At 39.1% G+C, this 16,761-nt stretch overlaps 5 protein-coding genes across 5 annotated transcripts in view; 4 read left to right on the top strand and 1 right to left on the bottom strand.

Annotated features, from left to right (window-relative positions):
• LOC146469945 (uncharacterized) overlaps positions 1–3,019 on the top strand; it is a 60,451-nt gene extending 57,432 nt beyond the window's left edge. The window contains exon 3 of the transcript XR_014867134.1: positions 2,939–3,019. The gene's annotated coding sequence lies outside the window, so the exon portion shown is untranslated. The remainder of the gene's footprint in view (positions 1–2,938) is intronic.
• LOC146469938 (histamine N-methyltransferase-like) overlaps positions 1–16,761 on the bottom strand; it is a 68,406-nt gene that overhangs the window by 22,272 nt on the left and 29,373 nt on the right. The gene's annotated exons all lie outside the window — the stretch shown is intronic.
• LOC146469946 (uncharacterized) lies at positions 1,410–2,946 on the top strand. The gene is made up of 2 exons (XM_085122788.1): positions 1,410–1,488; positions 2,418–2,946. Exon 2 carries the CDS (start codon positions 2,429–2,431, stop codon positions 2,882–2,884), a length of 456 nt encoding a protein of 151 aa, XP_084978914.1. The 5' UTR covers positions 1,410–1,488; positions 2,418–2,428; the 3' UTR covers positions 2,885–2,946.
• LOC146469944 (neuropeptide FF receptor 1-like) lies at positions 5,252–5,971 on the top strand. Its single transcript, XM_085122675.1, has one exon. It carries the CDS (start codon positions 5,252–5,254, stop codon positions 5,969–5,971), a length of 720 nt encoding a protein of 239 aa, XP_084978801.1.
• The window catches only part of LOC146469937 (uncharacterized), a 57,142-nt gene continuing 48,821 nt past the window's right edge, over positions 8,441–16,761 (top strand). The window contains exons 1-5 of the mRNA XM_085122765.1: positions 8,441–8,572; positions 9,732–9,790; positions 10,689–10,759; positions 11,100–11,166; positions 12,226–12,289. Coding sequence (XP_084978891.1) covers positions 8,456–8,572; positions 9,732–9,790; positions 10,689–10,759; positions 11,100–11,166; positions 12,226–12,289 — 378 coding nt within the window. The 5' untranslated portion in view covers positions 8,441–8,455. The remainder of the gene's footprint in view (positions 8,573–9,731; positions 9,791–10,688; positions 10,760–11,099; positions 11,167–12,225; positions 12,290–16,761) is intronic.

Below are 16,761 nucleotides of genomic sequence, written 5' to 3'. Positions count from 1 at the left end.
CACATTTTCAGGTTTCTCTTTACTTGACAACTAAAAACTCACAATCTTCAACTAACTCTGACAACTGACACTCTAACACACAAGCACAAGCTCGAATGTTCACGATTAAATACTTTAATTTGTAGACATGTTTGGGTTAACTGACCGTGGGAACTTACAGAATCCTGTTCACCACTCAGCCCAAACCCAAATAAACCTACACGACCACACATTAAAATAACAAGTATCCAATGAAAATCTTGGAAAGAACGACAGTTCAAGGACCGGAATCAACACGACGGGCCAAGCCAAGGTCAGCAAGAATTACCAAGCATGTCTATCTCGAGAGCTATTGTTAACATACCAAAATAATCAATCAACTAGTCGACAACACTTTTAAACAACTAAACATTCGCGAAGGATAACCTACGCCTTGAATCATAAGATTAACATGACGGTCACAAGTTCTTAAGTCATGCAACTAGAATAACTCAACTCTCTAAATTACTTAATTATGAAATTCTACTCCATAACTATATGCTCGCTAACGATCGCAAAACCAGTCGCCAAAATTTCTATATCAAATGAAAAGCAATGAATTTCCAGCGATCGTGCGATGGAAAGTCATCCACAACTCATATCCGGCCGGGGGGCGTGTACTACCCCTGTTCGCTAATACTGGGAATCACGCTCCAAAAGGGTTGCCTATTCCGTCCTAATAGGATGAGAAAGACTGCGAAAGATTAATCAAAGGGCCACAAGAAAAACAAAAGACTGAACCGAAAGGATTACAAAAACTGGCGGAGTGGCAATTGGACCTGGCAGCCAATCATAAAGGAAATATTACAAACTTTAAATTTTGAATGCAGAGGACCAAACGAAGCACAAATAAACGCTTCTGAACGCTTTTCGTTGCTGTTGTAGAGTGGAGATTACCTTTTCCGCAGGAAGAAAATGAGACTCTTGTTTCTGTTTGAGGTGTAAAAAAGGGTACTACAATAGAACAACGTTTTCGGTTAACATTGGTATCCGAAAGTGTTAGGGGTTGAACTATCGAGCCGTCCCTGTATTAGCCTGCCTAGCAGGTGTAAACGGGAAAGCGAAGGTGGAGGGGGGGGGGGGGGGGGGAGAAAAGCGAGAGAAACAAGGAGGTTCCCCTTTTTCTCTCACTTTTTCGCGCTTCCACTTCCTCCCCCTTTCCTTCCCCGATGACGTCCACTACATAGGCCGTCCCTGTATGGAACTTTATTGAGTACTGCTTTTGTTGAACGATTCGCAAAGCCTCGTGGCTGCATGGGTCGTGTAAGGAGAATTTGGTCAATAATAAATGATAACACCTAGTGGATGAGGAAAGAAAACAATGGGATAACTTGATCTCTTCAGTGTCAATCTTCAGTGTCAATCTGGTGTATTGCGTGAAGCGGATTACAAAAGACCTTTAACACAAGACAAGCTGCCGAAGCCAGCGCAACATTGGACATAGGAGTGTATTTGTAGGAGTGTATACAGGTAAACCATCAGTTTGTTTTGAAAACTAACCACAGGATCTTGACTTATAGTTGAGAAAGCAAAGCGCTAAAGTAATCCCTTTTCTCGTTGGTTGTTTTTAATCATTATACTTTATTTTTACTTTTATTGCCATTGTTGTGCCATTTCCTAAGAGCAGAAAAGAAATACTAGTGAAACCAAACAGCAGCACAGATTACCACATTCAAGCATGGCTCAAGAAGCTTCCAGAGCTTTTATTGAATTGTCACATTAGGATTTTAAAACCCCCTTAGATGAATATTAAAACCATGTGAGTAAATACTTCTGGATATGCTTTCCTCCGTTTTCCTTTATCGTCTTTAGTTCTCAGCGGCATGAAGAAATAATTGCTGGTCTCAAAGCAACTGCATAGATTTGGGGATTTCCACCTTGAACATTGTAACAGAGCAACATCTGTTTTCTCGTTGTCCTGTTACAATAAAACGACAGCGTACCGAGATCCACAGACGTTGCCTCAGTATTGTGGTGCATTCATTAATTAGCGAATTTACAAGGCTGACTTTGAATCTTGCGCTTCTTCTGTCAACAGAAGGAACTCGCGCTGCGGTAGTTGGTTGCACAAAATGGCCTTCCAGAATGAAGGGGCACAAGGTTATTATACTATATTGTTGTTATTTCATTTTAGAGAATTACACGCGCGGGGTATGCGCGCGTGTGGTGCATTCTTGCAAGAACCATTTCAGACGCGACGCAATATCATATTTAATGTAATATGTACTTAAAAGAGAATGTGGGGTAGTCGCATGAGTTTTTTTTATGAGTTCTTTTTTCTTAATGAACATTTACTAAATTTATACATACCCAAGAAACACCGCGTCTATTCCTGACCGAGGGGTCGTTTGAACGTTACATATCTCACTACCACGCTGTCATTTTTTCCGTTTTCTTAGGATCAGTGATCATGTCTACTGTTCTGTTTCTTTATACACAAGCCGACCAACCTCGCAGCGTGGAGCTGAAAGACTTCCTTCAAGAAAGTCTAGGATCCTTGGTTAACGTCATCACCGCGCGTGATGCCCTCGCTGACAACTCCACGGTCGAAGACGAGCTGTTCCAAAGCGCGTGTGTCGTGTTCGTGTACACGCAAGACAGCGAGAAGCACCTCGATGAAGGGGCGTTTGATTTCGACAAGGAATATGTAGTATTCGATGGCAGTATCGTCAAAGCTTTCCTCGAACAGGATGAAGTCATTCAACGGGTCATTACAGTTCATTTTGGCTGGAGACCTGATAAATGGCTGTACGATAAATTGCCTAAAAGGATTTTCCACGTGAGTGAGACACTGGAGCTGAGCGCAAACCCAAAAGTTGAACAGCTCGCAGATACTATCAAGGGAATTGTCAAGAAAAAGAAATAAGGGGCTTTATCACTGAACCCTAGAATGTTTTTAAGCGCATTCAAATGTGACAAGAGTACAGTCTGAATAATAATTGAAGTTTTACTTTTTTAATCTGGTGTAAAATCAAAATTTAAAAGAGCTGAGATTCTTAAAGAACTTTTAACACCACGTACTAGCGTTTTCGGACTGAGTGTCCGTTTTAACACGCGGCCGTCCACACTAAAGACGTCGCGTTTTCAATGGTCTCCTGTTTAGGAGAATGTTTTTGTCAGCTCTTCCGATAACTGAATACTACTTGGCGAAAACACCGTAAAAACATGCGATTTTAAAGGATTTGAAGAAATAAGTAATCAACAGTTAGTACTCGCACACACTCAGTCATGTATTAAAAGAACGCTTTTTAGATACATTTAAAAAATTATCATATTGATTTGATTATTATCACCTTACTTGTGAACTTTACAAACAGTTAATGTAAACATACTTAGCTTCATAAATGACTTACAAAGAAATACAGATCAAGCCCCCCCCCCCCCCCCTTCCACCCCTAGGGGACTCAATCATAAATGTGATGGGGATGATCATCAGATTTTGTTTTTAAAAACCCTTGAATGGTACCAAAAGAATGTTGGGCGTGGCTCAAAGTTTTTCATGTTTTAGATGTACTTACTTCAAAGCTACGAGTAACTCTCTTGTAGTCAACCATTTCCTGTGGTTTCATTAAAAAACAAAGCAACTGTCAGATTTCGTCATTTACTTGCCCTGATTTGGAACCAAGCTGAATTTGGATGAAAAACTGATGTCCAGGCTACTTTTCTTATATTTAAGAACTAAAACCACTGACCCCTCAAATATTATAATTACAGTGGTTTTCAATAAATTAATTATTATTATACCTGTATATTCCTTAATGACATAACAATCATAATTTGCAACAAATTTCAAAACCAAGTTTTTTTGGCTCTGTAATATATATTAAGAAATTTATTGTTTAAGTTATAGTTTTAATAGCCTTATCCTCTGTTTTCTTAGTTTCTAAGTTATGGTGTCCACAATTAGCATTTTTTATAACAACTTAAGTTTTTGACACTCAAAGAAAATTGTCATTATTATTATTATTATTATTATTATTATTATTATTATTATTATTATTATTATTATTATTATTATTATTATTATTATTATTATTATGTGCAGTTGATAAACGTATGGATGCTAAAATAGAACCATATAGGGCGCGCAGCGTAACCTATTCGATCGGAAGGAACTATTAAAAAAAACTGCTGAGTTGAAAACAAATTAGCGATAAAATTAAAAATCTTGTAGATAATCTAAAGCTCTCTAATACTAAAACTACATTGAGCTCCTTTGCTATTCCCTTAAGAAAAGTCAATTGACGGTAGCTTTGAAAGTTCTCACTATGTTGAGAGAACTCGAGATGGTAGCCTTCTGCATCCTTCTCAATACGTCGTAACCCCTGCTGCCAAAGAGCTTACTCATTGTCAGGTCTACAACCCTTGACCATCCCCCCAGCACGTCAATGATGATGTTACATTATGCACCCGGATGGGATCGAAATAAACCTGCTATCTGGAAGTCATATGAGACTGTGGTTACTTCAGATAGCTTAATAATGTACAGGTCATCACACGTAGAACTCCTCCAACTTTTTGTTAACTGATCAGTAACCGATCAGTTATACCCGTCTTTAAATGTTCCTTGCGAAGAGATCGAGTACAGTATCAAAATGTATGAAAATAACAATTATCTTTTCGTGCCCAAAATGTTAGTAAAAACAGATTGCATGTAACTGAGCAGTTTCTAGTTACGTTGTGTACGCTCGTGGTGAGAAAAAACGGGCAACGAACATGAATTATGTTCGGAGAACTAAAACAGCCAAATAATAGTTGAGGAAATGTTCTCAGGGAATAAGTTTAACATGCACAAAAAATCAACAGCTGTAACTGCAAATTTATGCATTTTTCCAATTAAACACTGGAAGGATTTTAGGTTCACCAGACTTAAAGATGTTTGGCTTTTAAGCTTTGAGGATTAAGAATAATTGTCATGTAATTTGTCATTGAAATACTGTTCCTCAGTTAAAATTACACCGCTAAATCCCTTAAAAATAGTTGCATAGATGTATTGTACTTTTGAACAAATGAAGCTAATGAGTACAAAATTAACTTGTAAAACAGTATAACAGGGACATCTTAGCGATCGTGTTGAGTTCCCACCACACCTTAACTTTAAAAGAGATATAAGCCTTGCTTCAACGAGTTAAGAAACCAAACGATCGTTTCATCAGCACTCCACCGCAAACGGAGACAAGACAGCGTACAATAGAGCGTCCTTCTCGTAACGAAAAGGTGATTTAGTTTCGTCATGAACAACTCAACGTACTTGAAGGCGAATTCCCCGACAGCAAGCAGTGCTGCTATCACGCGGTTACCAACAGCTCTCGCGATGTTCGTAGTTTCATTCATGGCCATCACTATTTTAGCGGCAACGGTTGGCAACGCTTGCGTTTGTATATTATTGCTTCGAAGGCGAAGCAACCTTCGTGAAATGGCCGCTCTTTATTTACTGGGCAGCCTCGCTCTGACAGGGCTTTTATCGGCGCTGCTTGACATGCCCTTGATAATAGTTATGACAGTTGTCAACTATTTTCCAATTCGCGATTTGCCAGTTGTTGACGAGATACTTTGTAAGACGAAATTATCAACGGCCTTTGCCTTGACTGTACTGAACGCACTGACTTTGTCATTGATGGCGTTTGACCGTCAAGATTGTGTTCTTCGGCCTTTTAGTCGACAGATAACAAAAAGGAACGTGAAGAAGATTATCTATGTGACATGGGTTGTAGCCTTGATAATTGTCGCCGTATTTGCCATCTTGGCTCGAAATGAATCATCTGCATGCATCGCGTTCTATCCCTACAACGACATGAGTGGACTCAGTGCCCATCTTCAAGCGACTATTGCGACTTTCAGCAAGTTCGATACCATTACAATTGTAGTTATTATAGTGACTTTCGTGAGCATTACAAGAAGATTGCGTTCTTCGCCAGTGGAGTCCTCAAATTCTGCTGACACCAACGAATAGAGAGAAATCTGACTGAACCAACCTTCAAAATTTGTGGCATTTTTTTGTTGTTCAGAAATCCGGCTATGATTTACCACCTGCTAACCAACATCACAAGATCTCAAGGTACCAGTGCAATAAACACGGCAACCCTCATAGCTGTTATATTAGTATACTTTGTGTATGTGTTGAATCCTTTTCTTCATTTTAAAATGCTGAATGTCCAACAGCATCGTACCCCAAACACAGGGGTAGAACTCGCGGCACGTGCGAAAGAAAATCAACATGTTAGAGTCGAGCAGTAAATTAGCTTCAGATTGATTCGACTTAATTCGCAGAGATTTATTCGATTAGCTACAAGTTTCACGGCATTAACAAGAAAAGAGTGAAAGAGACGTCAACACTAGGTTTAAAAGATTATTAAACAGTTATCAGTTTGGAAAGTCTAACAGTTCAAAGTTCAATAAAATCATAAGATTAAAAATGCATCTTTGTTTTGAAATTGTTCCCGATCCTTAAGGGCAGAGTATTTAAACATCTGTTTTCCCCAGTTTGTTGCGATTTTTTGAGAAATGGAAATGAAAAGACCCTGTTTTTATTGGGCGTCTCAAGTGCTGATGAAATTGCTTGTAGCAAGCTACAAATTCTCCCAAAGTGTGAAGAGTTGCATTTTTTCTCTCTTTACTGCGCTTCCCACCCACCTACTTATCAATGGGGAGTTTCAAATTATTTCCTTACGAGTAAACTCGATTCAAGACGGGTGAGATGGACGAAAAAGTCCTTAACTGATAAAACTGGTCTGGATTCTGAAATTCTCACCCTAGAGCCTAGAGTGGTTTTAAAATAAGTATTGAAAGCAATTTCGCGTTTACTTTGGTTTTGCTTTGCTCGCCACTCTCTCAAACAATAAGCAACAAGAATCAAACCCAATCATGTTCCGCCCGCGTGCGTTTCACGGCCCGCGCTTGGATCCAGCTATGTGCTATTGCTTTGAATTCTGATTAGCTCATCGCTGCTTCTGTCTGTAGGAACTGGACAGAAAAATTCCTTTGGTTATGGTGTGAAAACTGCTCTATCTACCATTTCACGTTCCCTCCTTATAACTTTGTACGGGTTTAAACAAAATGCAAAACAGCACGTTACCGACTGTCGAAAGTGGTTTCTTAGCGCTGCGAAAAAGTAACGTAAAACAAAAAGTTCCAAAGAAAAATGCCAAAAAACAATCTGATTGAACAATTGTTTACATGACACGAAGAAAGTGAAAATATTTGCGAGACGGGTGGCGGTCGACTGGTGTTAGTGAGTCCAGGGGTATGGGAACTGCATATACCGTAAATGATCTAATAAACGCCGGGGGCGTTTATTGAATTTCAAGGGTCCGACGGGGGCGTTTAAAAGATAAGAGGCATTTAAAAGAGAGAGGCGTTTATTCTAATAGCTGTAACATGGTAACCTAAATAAGGTATTATAATAACCTAAACGACAGAGCTTTTAAAAGCAGGCTATCAAGCCAAACGTGAAGTAGGCCTTGTCAGAATTCCGGGATGCTACAATGCTAGGACAAGCTGAAAGAAAATTGCTGATATCCTAAGCACAGTGATCAAGAACATTAAAGAGCGCTATCCTCACTTTGAACTGGAATTTGAGCAAGACGCAACTCGCACACCGGTGTTAATTGAGCAAGAACGCAAGTAAACGTAAATTGATTGATCTGTTTCTAGTTTATGTGTGGTTTCCAGGGAAGGGGGGCGTTTATTAGACGGGGGACGTTTGTTAGAGAGGGGCGTTTAATACAAACTTGTCAGCTTAGGGGGGCGTCAATTAGATAGGAGGCGTCCATAAGAGAGGGGGCGTTTATTAGATCATTTACGGTAAACTACGGCAACTGGATCATCGTATAATGTAATTCTAGGGATTTGATTTGCTTAGCGGCCATGGTGTATGAGCCATTATACCATGCCCGAGAAATAACGACCATTAAAATTTTCTTCTGGTTGTTCTCACAAAGCGTTATCAACAAGATCTAGCAATATTTCCGATTTTTTTTTTTTTATATATAAAAGGCAATTATTCCATTCGCCCTTGTTGGATATGAGACGATTATAGCCAGCTCGGCGCTACGTGCATCGATGGCTAACTACCATCTCACATCCAACGTGCGCCCGTGGAAAAATTGTTAAATAATTATGTTCTTCTCAGAATACAGTCTTATCATATCCTGGTCTCCCCCCGTCTCTCCTTTGGATCCCTATCCCAATTCCAAGCTCGCCTCCCCTTCCTCGCCAAGTCCCTGACGTAGTAAATTCTGGTTGTATAAAGTTCAGGAACGACCGTACCACGACAAGCAGGATAAACCGGTAAATTACTGTAAAGCTTGAGGTAGGTGGCTATAAAACATAGCAAAACACGCGTATTTAGTCAGCAGGGCAAGCGCGCGATGCACACGCGCATGAATCAGGACCGCGCGGCTCCGAAAAGCGATGACATCATGCAACTTCCGGTGAAATGCTTGGATCCATGCCTTCCGCACTACACTTTCGCTTTCCAGCGTTTAAGCGGCAGTTTGTTGTATCCTGTCTTTTGCTTTCTGGTTTCATTTCAAAGCGAGCTTTTCAGCAAGTGGTAAGTAATATGGTCTAATATGTTGAAAGTTAACGTTGCGAAAACAGTGAGTCATAATTGATCATGCATACAGAGTTCATTTGTCGATCGTTGTCTGTAGATTAAGACTTACTAGTATGTCTGTTTTGCGTGCATGGATCAGATGGATTTAAGACTTACTCGTTTCCACAGTTTACGGTATGATCCGTTTACGATTTCTATAAAATCTGCGATCGAAGATTATTGCTGTTCAAACGGAAGCCATCCATTAATAGATCATGGTGTACATTTCTTGAAATCGATCGCCATCGACGGCAAACGATGATGTGCTGATGCGGCATGTCGCAGAGTTGGCCAGCGATTTAGAGGCGCTGATAATCCGCCATCATTGGCGATAACAGGAAAACACATTTCTTTCTCATTGGAGTGATGGCACTTTTTAATTCCATATACTTGGTGATATAAAGAACGAGGCGATTTGTCATTTTAAAAACACTGCGAAACCTCATAAGGGTATGTCACGCAAAAGATAATTATTCATGTACTCGCGGAAACGACTTCTGCATTTCGCTTTCGATTGACTAAAGTGAATCTTCTGTTCTTGGTATACTTGGATATACTAAACTGCCTTTCTGTTTTTTGTTAAACGTCAATGTTTCCAAGGGATTGGTGGGTAACAAACTGCAAGTCAATGCTCCAAGGCCTCTTTCATGATTTGCTCATGGAAAATATTAATGCAGCTGTGGGTTTGTGGTGCACGTGAAAAAATTGTCTGTTATTGCGCAGTTAGTAACTATGGTTATCATAGTTGATCCCACACGAGTGCCATGAATCTTTGTTTGACTTCCAACACTTTCAACTTCCAAACCGGCCTGCTTAAATCACAGATCTTGCTTCTAATATACAAACATACGTACACTGCATTATGCACAGTAAATTATACATGATATGTTATTTGACAAACTCTTTCAATAATAGGGCTTATCCTTTGACAAAATTATTTGAAATGGTTAGGAAAGGTTTGCAAGGTTTCCGACGATCGTTAAATCATTGAGCTAAAACCTTGTAAACTTGTTACCTAAAAGTCTGCACCACTGCAATTTTTGAATCGTTCCGAAATTTTAATAACACGTTTATTTCACTGAATAAAACTAAAGTTAACTTTCTTGTGCGTTTGTCGTTCCAGGTTGTAAACAGAAGATCTAGCTCAGGACGAAGAAGGGTTTTTCTGGACAACAGGTGAGAAAATCGCGCTTTGCTGTGGTTCTTGTGCATGCTTTGTCAAGAGTTGAAACATCGGTATCGATGTCTTGATATAAAGTCAGCACCAACCAGCACCAACTTGAAGTGTGATAGGCTCAATCGCTGGTTGCGTGACAATTATCATAGTACATAGAAAGATCTAGAAAGCACTTCCGCCTTTGTAAACTTTCGCTTTCATGAATAGGCTGTTTATGGTATGCTTCCTTTTGATTACTTTATTTTTATTTGAAACGGCGACCTTTTGAGCTAGTGGTAAGTAATAACGAAAGGTATAGGTGATAGTAAATATTCAGAGAACAGTGAAATTCGTGATCAGGATTTTCATTCAAATAGAATGCGGTTGTTTGTGAATGTGGAACTGCGTTTTGTTGGACGTGTATAGATTTAGGACTTCATCTATTGTTCCCTTTTTCTCGTATGGTCACCAAACGATCCTTGTAAAGTCCCTGCTCCAAAGATGGCTGCTGGTCTTATGGAAACCATCCTTTAAAAGATAATTTGGTCCCTTTTGAGGTCGCTTGTCTATCGCGGTGCATCGGTTGATCGCGTAACAATTCCTCCTACAAATACTTTCGCATTTGCTTACGCTTTCTGATAGCAAATCGTTTCTTACATTTCTCATGTGGTCCTGTATAAACGAGTGATTAGTAATAAGATGTAGTTAAAGTTACGAGTACAATTAGGTGACGATTTTTTCTTGAGCAAGGCAAAATGGTAATGCAATAGGATGTGTACTTTCTTAATGAATTAACTACATTATTTTATCGACTCTACTTGGGCTTTTAATTCTCGAACTGAATGATACAAATAATGAAGCGATTTGTGTTCTTAAACAGGACTAAGAAGGCACACAATGGTATGTTTAATATTCCAGGCTGTATAATCTTGCTTCTTACAAAGGCATAGTTTACCGGACTAAAGAAGGATTTTGTCACAACAGGAAAGGTAAGTAATAAATAATTTTAGGCTGAAGTATTATCACATGTTTATATATAGAGACGGGAAATCAGCAAACCTAAAACCCACTAAATCGCGCTGAAATGGCCAAAATACGGCACAAAAACACTGGCAAGATACCGAGGAGACAAGGTTAGCCATTTTTTTTTCAATTCATGGCATTTATTTTCGATTCCAAAACACGTTCGTAAATTCCCATACAAACCCTTATAATTTACGCCATTGCGTAACACTCAGATCATCGTGACTCAAAGGTCAAAACAAAGGTCTTTATTTTAACGCTCATACAGCTTGGGATACCTGTGGATACCTGTGGTTGCTGTTCCAGATTGTGGGAGCCTTTTTTTAAACAGAAGGTTTAGCTCAGAACGAAGAACAATTTTACTGGACAACAGGTGAGAAAATCGCGCTTTGCTATGGGCAGGGACTTATGTATGTTTTATCAAGAGTTGAAACGTCGGTGTCGATGTCTGATATAAACTCAGTCACCAACCAAACGAAATTCATGTGCTATTATATTTGTAAACGAAGATAGATTCCGGGAAAAACGATGACCATGAGCCTCGCCTTCATGCAGCTTCTTGTGATAGGCTCAGTCGATGGATTGCGTGACAATTATTGTAGTACATAGAAAACACTTCCGCCTTTTTAAACTTTCGCTTTCATGAATAGGCGGTATGCTTCCTTTTAATTACTTTATATTTATTTCAAACGGCGAGCTTTTGAGCAAGTGGAAAGTAATAAGGTGAAACTTAATGTTTAGAGAACAGTGAAAATCGTGATCAGGATTCACAGTCAAATAGGATGCGGTTGTTTGTGAATGTGGACAGCGTTATGTTGGACCTGTATTGTCTGCTTTTTCTCGTATGATCACCAAACGATCCTCGTAAAATCTCTGCTCTGAAGATGACTGCTTGTCTTATGGAAACCATCCTTTCAAAGATCATTTCTACTGGTATCTTCTGAGATCGCTTATCGTCAAGCGCACTGATCGGTACCCTCATACGTGTATCGAGCATCGGCGCAACGCGTGACAATTCCTCCTACAAATACTTTCGCATTTGCTTACGCTTTCTGATAGCAAATCGTTTCCTGCATTTCTCATGTAGTCCTGTATAAACGAATGATTAGTAATAAGATTTTGGTAAAGTTATAAATACAATTAGGTGACGATTTTTTCTTGAGCAAAGTAAAATATTTATAGACTTTATAGCGTATCAAGCTTATAAGCTTATCAAGCGTTTTAATAAAGAAACGGTAATGTTAAAGGATAGTATTCTTTTTATCAACTCTACTTGGGCTTTTAAATCTTGAACTGAGTGATACAAATAATAAAGCGATTTGTGTTTTTAAACAGGACTACAAAGGCACACAATGGTGTGTTTAATATTTGGGCGATAGTTTAAACAAAGAAAGATCGTTTTTATTTTGTCTGTGAATTTTTCAGGCTTTAGAATCTTGCTTCTTACAAAGGCGCAGTTTACCAGACTTAAGGAGGATTCTGTCACAACAGGAAAGGTAAGTAATAAATAATTTTAGGCTGAAGTATTATCACATGAAAATGGCACTTTGGCCATATATATATATTTAAAACACTCTTTTGGATGGACGATCGTAGAAACTTGGTGAAAATAACCTTATTTTTTTACAACAGAGATGGGAAGCAATTTTGACTTTTTCTGTTATTGACTAAAAATGTTTCATTAACTGTAGCTTCATGTGATTAGGCCTGATGGGTACATCGCCTGTCAATTCAACGAATAAAGCGACTTCCAAATTTACCTTCGCTTCGTACTTGAAAAATGAATCTTTTTTTCCGTGCATTTCTTATCGTAGTTCCTGTATAAAAATTTTTGAGCGAGTGTCTGAGTTAAAGTACGTCGAAAATCCAAGGACTTTTTAACTAGACTTTTGGGTCTCAAGGTAGTTTTGAGATTGTAACTTCAAGAACAAAATGTAATTCAGACCAACCTTGCAAAACTATACCCTTAAAAAGGTTGCCCGTTAGTGTAAAATGCAGTTCGGCCATCACTCAAAAAACAACCAACTGAGACCGCAAATTTTGTGCAGCGGCTTTTCCTCCATTCCTTCCGGCGAAAGCTCTGATTTGAGTTCTCACGCGAGTGGAAATTTTTAAGACAATGGGAATGATTTCTTGCTGTACGATTTCATTGCGTATCCCATTATTTAAGTGAAGTTGGACCTTTTGACGAGATGAGATGCTTGTGACCGCCGAATGAAACACATCAAAGATTGATTTATTCCCAATAAAAGATCGATTTATCTGAGTCTTCGCTTCAAGACAAGACGAGGGAGAAACAAGAAACTCTTCACAACACAGGAGGAGAAAAACAGTATTCTATGTACTCTAAATTAAACTGCAAATGTAACTCAGTAAATTAGAGGTAAAATATATAAAGTTACTTTTGATCCGATAGAATTTTTTCCTACCGGTAATCGATGGCACCATAAAAATTGCAGTTTCTTTTAAAGGAACCATTTTTCCTTTTCTTCAGTTTTCACTGAACATTGTCAATATTTGAGAATGGTTCTCGTAAGAGGTGGAAGGATAGATTCCCGCTTACGGGAGCTTGCCCTGTTAGGAATAAACATTGGGGATGCAAAAAATACCACCGTGTTAAATTATAGTCTTTGCTATATTATTGCCTCATGCAGTAGCCGTGACAATGGCGATAATTAAGAATTGGTTCATGCTTAGCGTGCGTATATCGAGTTATGGATGCACGTGGGAAGTTTGGAGAGCACGAAAGAAGAGTAAGGGTTGGCGTAGCCGAGAGCACTCCTAGCTGCTTGAGTGGCACGGAAAACAACTTTTATTTATGATTGATTACAAAATTTTTTCAATGCACTGTATGGAAAAACAAAGTTTCCGTATTTACTGGTTACAAACACTCCACAATGGTATCAATGAAAATTTGCTTCTTTGATTTGTTTAAGGGTTGTCCAATATAGACAAACTGATACGGTCTGAAAAAACGGCCTTACGATCCGTACGGTTTGTACACACCGTAAAGACACTTCTCGGTCCGTATATTGCATCTCATTAAGGACACTTAGAATATTTCCACGTCTTATCTGAGTGAGGGGCTTATACGGTTTGACGATCCGTACGGTCTTTACAGATCGTAAAGGCACTTTTCGGTCCGTATACGGTCCGTAAATTGTATCTCATTAAGGACACTTAGAATATTTTCGCTTCTTATCTGAGAGAGGGGCTTGTACAGTTTGACGATCCGTACGGTCTGTACAGATCGTAAAGGCACTTTCCGGTCCGTATACGGTCCGTAAATTGCATCTCATTAAGGACACTTAAAATATTGTCGCTTCTTATCTGAGAGAGGGGCTTGTAAAGTTTGACGATCCGTACGGTCTGTACAGATCGTAAAGGCACTTTTCGGGCCGTATACGGCTGTAAATTGCATCTCATTAAGGACACTTAGAATATTTCTACGTCTTATCTGAGAGAGGGGCTTGTACAGTTTGACGATCCGTACGGTCTGTACAGATCGTAAAAGGCACTTTTCGGTCCGTATACGGTCCGTTAATTGCATCTTATTAAGGACACTTAGAATATTTCTACGTCTTATCTGAGAGAGGGGCTTGTAAAGTTTGACGATCCGTACGGTCTCTACAGATCGTAAAAGGCACTTTTCGGTCCGTAAATTGCATCTTATTAAGGACACTTAGAATATTTCCACGTCTTATCTGAGAGAGGGGCTTAAACGCTTTGACGATCCGTACGGTTTGTACAGATCGTAAATTAAGGCACTTTTCGGTCCGTATACAGTCCTCGGATGTTCGTATGATACTTGGCGAGAGGCTTATACAGTTAAGCATGATCGGTTGGAATTTTAAAATAATTAAAGGAAAGTTGTGTCCTTTATTTTCGCAGTTGTAAGTGCGTAAGCTTAGGGTATAAATACTGTTATTTTAAGACATTGGAGGTGTTTGATGTCAACTTTCTCAAACTCATTAATAATTCATCAAGAGAAAACAAAGAAAATCATTACCGTGACCGTGGTTTGGATATGTGATCCTAATTACCATAAAATTTTGCCAACTTTAGCCTTGAATTTCTCCAAGAATTATTGATCATTTGAGAAGCCATATCAAACACTCAAAAGCGTGTTTCATCAGATATCCAGACACCTCGAAGTCGTTTAAAAAAACTCGGCTGCGCCTCGTTTTTTCAACCTACTTCTCAGTGTTTGGATATCTGATGAAACACTCTTCCTCGTGTTTGATATATTACGTAACAACTTATTATTGACAACCGGGCAACGCGAGTCCTTTGTTTATTAAATAAAAGGAAAGAACAATGAAGAAAAGGAAGTGAAATTCAGAGGTTTCTTTTTTTAATAAGGCATCTTATATCAGACTTGTTTGGAAATGGGAATTTAAAATAAATCGGCCAGCGCGCTGATAAAGCGGATTAAAAAAACTCCGTCTTATGCCAACCTAACAGCAAACTGAACGGCTTGTAGACTTCGGATATGATAGTGTTGATGGGAACCCTTTTGAATAGACTCGGGCCGATTGTTTGCGGCAAATTTACTAACAATAGCTAGTGCGATTACATTGGATAATTGTTGATCCAAACAATCAACCTTACTGTCGAGGGAAGGTGACAAAATTGTAATTGATGCATGATGCAGGATTGCAGCTTTCATAGCGCACTTTTCAAAGGGACGCGTGATGGCAACGTTAAGTCTTGTCTCGAGAAGAAACTCGTTTACTTTCACGAGCAAAAGTAGTGGATTAGGAAAGAAGGCAGTTGACCAGAGTAATTAACGGGGACGCATTCTTTCCATTAAAATCGTGGCCAAAGGAAATGCGGCTGATATTCTGGAGAAAACCTATGGGTGATACCGAAACCTTCAAGTTGGTTCTCTTTCTCATCGGTAACAGTTGTGAGCGAAGCCTTATCAGAAGATGGAAAATGCTGGCGCAGCACTGGGCGGAATCACCTGTCAAAGCAGAAAAGAGGGCAAGACAAGTCGATTTTGTCCTCAACAATGCCGAGCAGAAAAGCCATCTGTGGTTCTACTTTGACGTAGACTACAACAAACTTCTATACCTCAATGGGTTACCGAAGTAAAAGAGAGCCTTTGCAAAATGATCTCTCACAATGGCTTTTTTAGGAGCCACCAAATGTCACTAACGTTATGGACCAATACTACCGTACAGTCTACTTTTTCCATCGATAAAATACTAATATTAATCCATAGTATTCTGCATTAGTCGTCAGGAAAACACGTTTCCTAATTCCAGTAAGGTTTTGTTTTTTGAGAAACGCATCATTTGGTTTCTCACACTAAATAACGAAGAAAACATATATTTGATGTATTTTACAGCATCAGCCCCTAGTTTGCATTTTGTTTACTTCTAGTGTGTTTTCTATTTCAACGAGAAACGCATCATTTGGTCGCTCACGCTGATAGAACGAGGTAAACATGCAGGTTTCCATGGACCAATTTTCATTTTGTCCCACTTACTGACGCATAAGGGCGCTCATAAAAAACGGGGTATCCAGCCGATTGGAATGTTTTGTAAGAAACGCATCATCTGGTTTCTCACACTAAAGAACGACGAAAACATATGTTTGTTGTATTTCACAGCATCAGCCCCTAGTTTATATTTTGTTTACTTTTCAACTTACATGTCGATTGTAATGTTTTGTAAGAAACGCATCATTTAGTTTCTCACACTAAAGAACGAAGAAAACATATGTTTGTTGTATTTTACAGCAGCAGCCCCCTAGGTTATATTTTGTTTACTTTTCAACTTACATTCAGTTTACGGACCGTATACGGACCGGAAAGTGCCTTTACGATCTGTACAGACCGTACGGATCGTCAAACTGTACAAGCCCCTCTCTCAGATAAGAAGCGAAAATATTCTAAGTATCCTTCATGAGATGCAATTTACGGACCGTATACGGACCGAAAAGTGCCTTTACGATCTGTACA

This window comes from Pavona decussata, unplaced genomic scaffold (genome assembly GCF_977016875.1).
Source record: "Pavona decussata unplaced genomic scaffold, jaPavDecu1.1 SCAFFOLD_115, whole genome shotgun sequence".
Lineage (NCBI taxonomy): Eukaryota > Metazoa > Cnidaria > Anthozoa > Scleractinia > Agariciidae > Pavona > Pavona decussata.
The sequence above is the reverse complement of the archived record's forward strand: the minus strand, read 5'-3'. Positions and strand labels throughout refer to the sequence as shown.